Genomic DNA, 3,513 nt, shown 5'->3' on the forward strand with positions numbered 1-3,513 from the left:
TTGCTAAGAACTTCATTTGGACAACTTTAAAGATGATTTTCTCAATATTTAGATTTTTTTGCACCCTCAGATTCCAGATTTTCAAATATTGTCCTATCCTAACAAACCATACATCAATGGAAAGATTATTTATTCAGCTTTCAGGCGATGCATAAATCTCAATTTAGAGAAATTGACCCTTATGACTGGTTTTGTGCTCTGGGGTCACATATGTAAATATAATAAATAACATTAGTTTTTATTTACAATCATTTTTTTTTTTATTACTTTAAAAATATTTATTTGTTTTAATCCCTATTTTCTGTTGAGAGATTTCTTTATTTTTAATATCAAGACAACTTTTCACTAAACGTAACAATATTTGGATGTAACTTTTAACAAGGAGTTTTGAAAGGAGTTTTTTAAATAGTTTGTAAGATCCCCGACCGGTTTATTACATTCTTGTGCGTGTTGAAATAGAGATAATGTTAGCGCAGCTCGTCAATAACAGATAAGTCTGGTTCTGATTCTAGATCAGTGGAGTGGAGAGGAGGAGGAGAGCGATAGAGCGGAGCTGAGGCTCGTTCTGATTGGCCGCACAGGCTCAGGCAAGAGCGCCACAGGAAACACCATCCTAGGACGACGTCACTTCCTGTCCGCGCTGAGGGCGGGTTCGGTGACACGCGTGTGTGAGTGCGGCCGAATGATCTCTCTTAACATGATTCTTCAGTCGTTACGTCTTATGCTATAATTCACAAGAGCTTATGTCTTCAGCAATCACATTTTCATTCATTTCATCATCTTTAGCAGATTATTTTATTAATTTGAGCTCAACTTTAAAATCTCTCTGAATAAACAGGAAATCCTTTGAATATAATAAATTGCAATAACAAGTGTTGATCTGTTTTCAGATGTTTTCAGAGGAAAACACAGTTCATCAGTCAGCGTGAAGCTCCAGACAGCAGGTGAGTGAATCAAACTGATAAATGAACTGATTTACTGAATCACACGATTATTTCAGAGCTGAATCAGACGGATGGTGTTGTGTGATTGTGTGTGTTTACCGCAGGCTTCTGGTGCTGGTCTGATCTGATGATCCTCATACGCTGCAGGAATCTGTTCAGTGAATCAGTTCAGTGAATCAACATCACGGTCGTTGGCAGTGTTGGGCTAGTTACTCCTTTCAAAAGTAATGTTGTTACTTTACTTATTACTTACTGGCAACAGTAATTAGTTACACTACTAGTTACATTAGTTTTTCTTCACGCCCCACAGAAGTTGTTACAGTGTATCTTCCACATAAAATTCTTCTAGAATGTTAGTAACAACATATTTATGCCTCATCATTTGACCAAAATCCACATTGGATCGCAGTCAGAAGTTATTACAAACACTCAATAGTGATTGATAGTGACATTCAAGTAGAAGTGTTGTATTACAGTTTTTTACGATTGCTTACACACTAAAATTAAACTTTTCCAACAATTAGCAAAACCTTACACTCAAGGAGCAAAACACAAGGCTAGATTTGCACAACTGTAAGCACATTGTCAGCTTCACACTATTTGCAAAACATTACACACAGTGATTTGCAAAACACTAAACACACTTGTATACATCAGACACAGAAGTATATCATGATGTCACTTCCTTGCAATTCCAAAGCACTGACCGTCAAATTACCACACCTATGAGCCAATCTGTTAAACACAGCCATCAGGTGCACAAACACATGATTGCTAAATTGTAGACACACCAATCAGGTTTAAGCACTATAAAAATGCAGCAGGTAGGTTCACCTGCCTTCAACCAAAATGGAAGGAGTCAGAAGAAGAGTGAGGAGGAGAGGAGGAGTACACAGAGGAGGAGAAGGAGGCAGAGGCAGAGGCAGAGGTGAAGCAGGAGGAGAACGTGCACAAAGAAGAAGAGGACCAAACTTATCAAATGACATTCGTGCAACACTAGTGGACCATGTTGTGAACCACGGATTGACGCTGAGGGAGGCTGGACTGAGAGTTCAGCCAAATCTTAGCAGATATACAGTGGCATCCGTCATAAGGACTTTTCGACAGGAAAACAGGTAAAAGAAGATCTGTCTACAGTTACAGTAATCAGCCGCTTATTGTATGCACCATATCAGCACTTGTGATACCCCTTCCTGTGACATTGTACAGTAAGTTACATGTATTATTCTCTACATAGGATTGAGGGTCGGGAACGACAAGGAGGAAGGGGGCCCATATTCACGCAAGAACAAGAGAGAGAGATAATAAACATGGTTTTGGCCAATAATGCTATCAGGCTCAGAGAACTACAAGCAAACATTATCGGTGACCATGCCATTTTCAATAATGTCCATCAGGTCTCTCAGTCAACACTGGCACGCATCCTGAAAAGACATCAGGTTCAAATGAAACAACTTTATCGAGTGCCTTTTGAGCGGAATTCAGAGAGGGTCAAACGGCTGCGGCATGAGTATGTGGAGGTTTGTATTGTTCACTTTAGCACTGTGATGTTGCATACTCCACACATTACTTTTTTACATTGACTGTAATATACTAGACCTATCCTGAACTACACAATGTTGTCTTTCACTGTATTTCAGAGAGTTTTGCAGATGGATGCTGAGGAAATCCTGCATGAATTCATATATATTGATGAGGCAGGGTTCAACCTCACAAAAGCAAGAAGGAGAGGCAGAAATATCATTGGCCACAGGGCTATAATCAATGTCCCAGGGCAACGTGGGGGTAACATCACCCTTTGCGCTGCCATTTCACAGCATGGGGTTCTCCTCCGTCATGCCAAAATGGGCCCTTACAACACACCTCACATTCTCGCATTTTTGGACCGATTGCACCACATCGTCACAGCAGGTAATGAAATGCACCAGATACAATACACTGTCATCTGGGACAATGTGTCATTCCACCGCTCTGCTTTGGTCCAGAACTGGTTTCAACACCATCCACAGTTGACAGTACTATACCTTCCACCATACTCTCCGTTTCTAAACCCTATCGAAGAGTTTTTCTCTGCATGGCGGTGGAAGGTTTACGATCTCCAGCCCCAGGCTCAGGTACCCCTCATTCAGGCCATGGAGGACGCCTGTGACCAAGTCGACGCCGCAGCTGTGCAAGGATGGATTCGACATTCAAGACGGTTCTTCCCGCGTTGTCTTGCTAATGAGGATATTGCTTGTGATGTTGATGAAATTCTCTGGCCAGATCCAGCTAGGCGAAGAGATAATGTATAGTATGTTTACTGTAGTATTTTCTGTACAATATTGTCAGTTTTTTCAGATTATTTTTTATGTTTGTTGTTGTTATTTACTGTAATTGTAACCTGTACTGGATACAGTATTTTACGTTTGTCTGTTGTTTGCTGAGCTAACAGTGTTATGCACACTACTGTAGTAGCATGACAACTGGGACATGTTTTGTTGTGATTCTCCATGTTGACTGATTTGGGTATATGGAGAGAAATCAATGATATTTTCGTCAGTCTGCAGCATTGGTCTTGTGTAGTGTTTGG

At 40.5% G+C, this 3,513-nt stretch overlaps 1 protein-coding gene across 1 annotated transcript in view; it reads left to right on the forward strand.

The window, feature by feature from the left end:
- The window catches only part of LOC107721682 (uncharacterized), a 4,119-nt gene extending 606 nt beyond the window's left edge, over positions 1-3,513 (forward strand). Inside the window, exons 2-4 of the mRNA XM_016529818.1 lie at positions 2,023-2,059; positions 2,182-2,464; positions 2,585-3,513. Coding sequence (XP_016385304.1) covers positions 2,255-2,464; positions 2,585-3,235 — 861 coding nt within the window. The 5' untranslated portion in view covers positions 2,023-2,059; positions 2,182-2,254 and the 3' untranslated portion in view covers positions 3,236-3,513. The remainder of the gene's footprint in view (positions 1-2,022; positions 2,060-2,181; positions 2,465-2,584) is intronic.

This window comes from Sinocyclocheilus rhinocerous, unplaced genomic scaffold, assembly GCF_001515625.1.
Source record: "Sinocyclocheilus rhinocerous isolate Xijiao unplaced genomic scaffold, SAMN03320098_v1.1 scaffold274, whole genome shotgun sequence".
NCBI lineage: Eukaryota > Metazoa > Chordata > Actinopteri > Cypriniformes > Cyprinidae > Sinocyclocheilus > Sinocyclocheilus rhinocerous.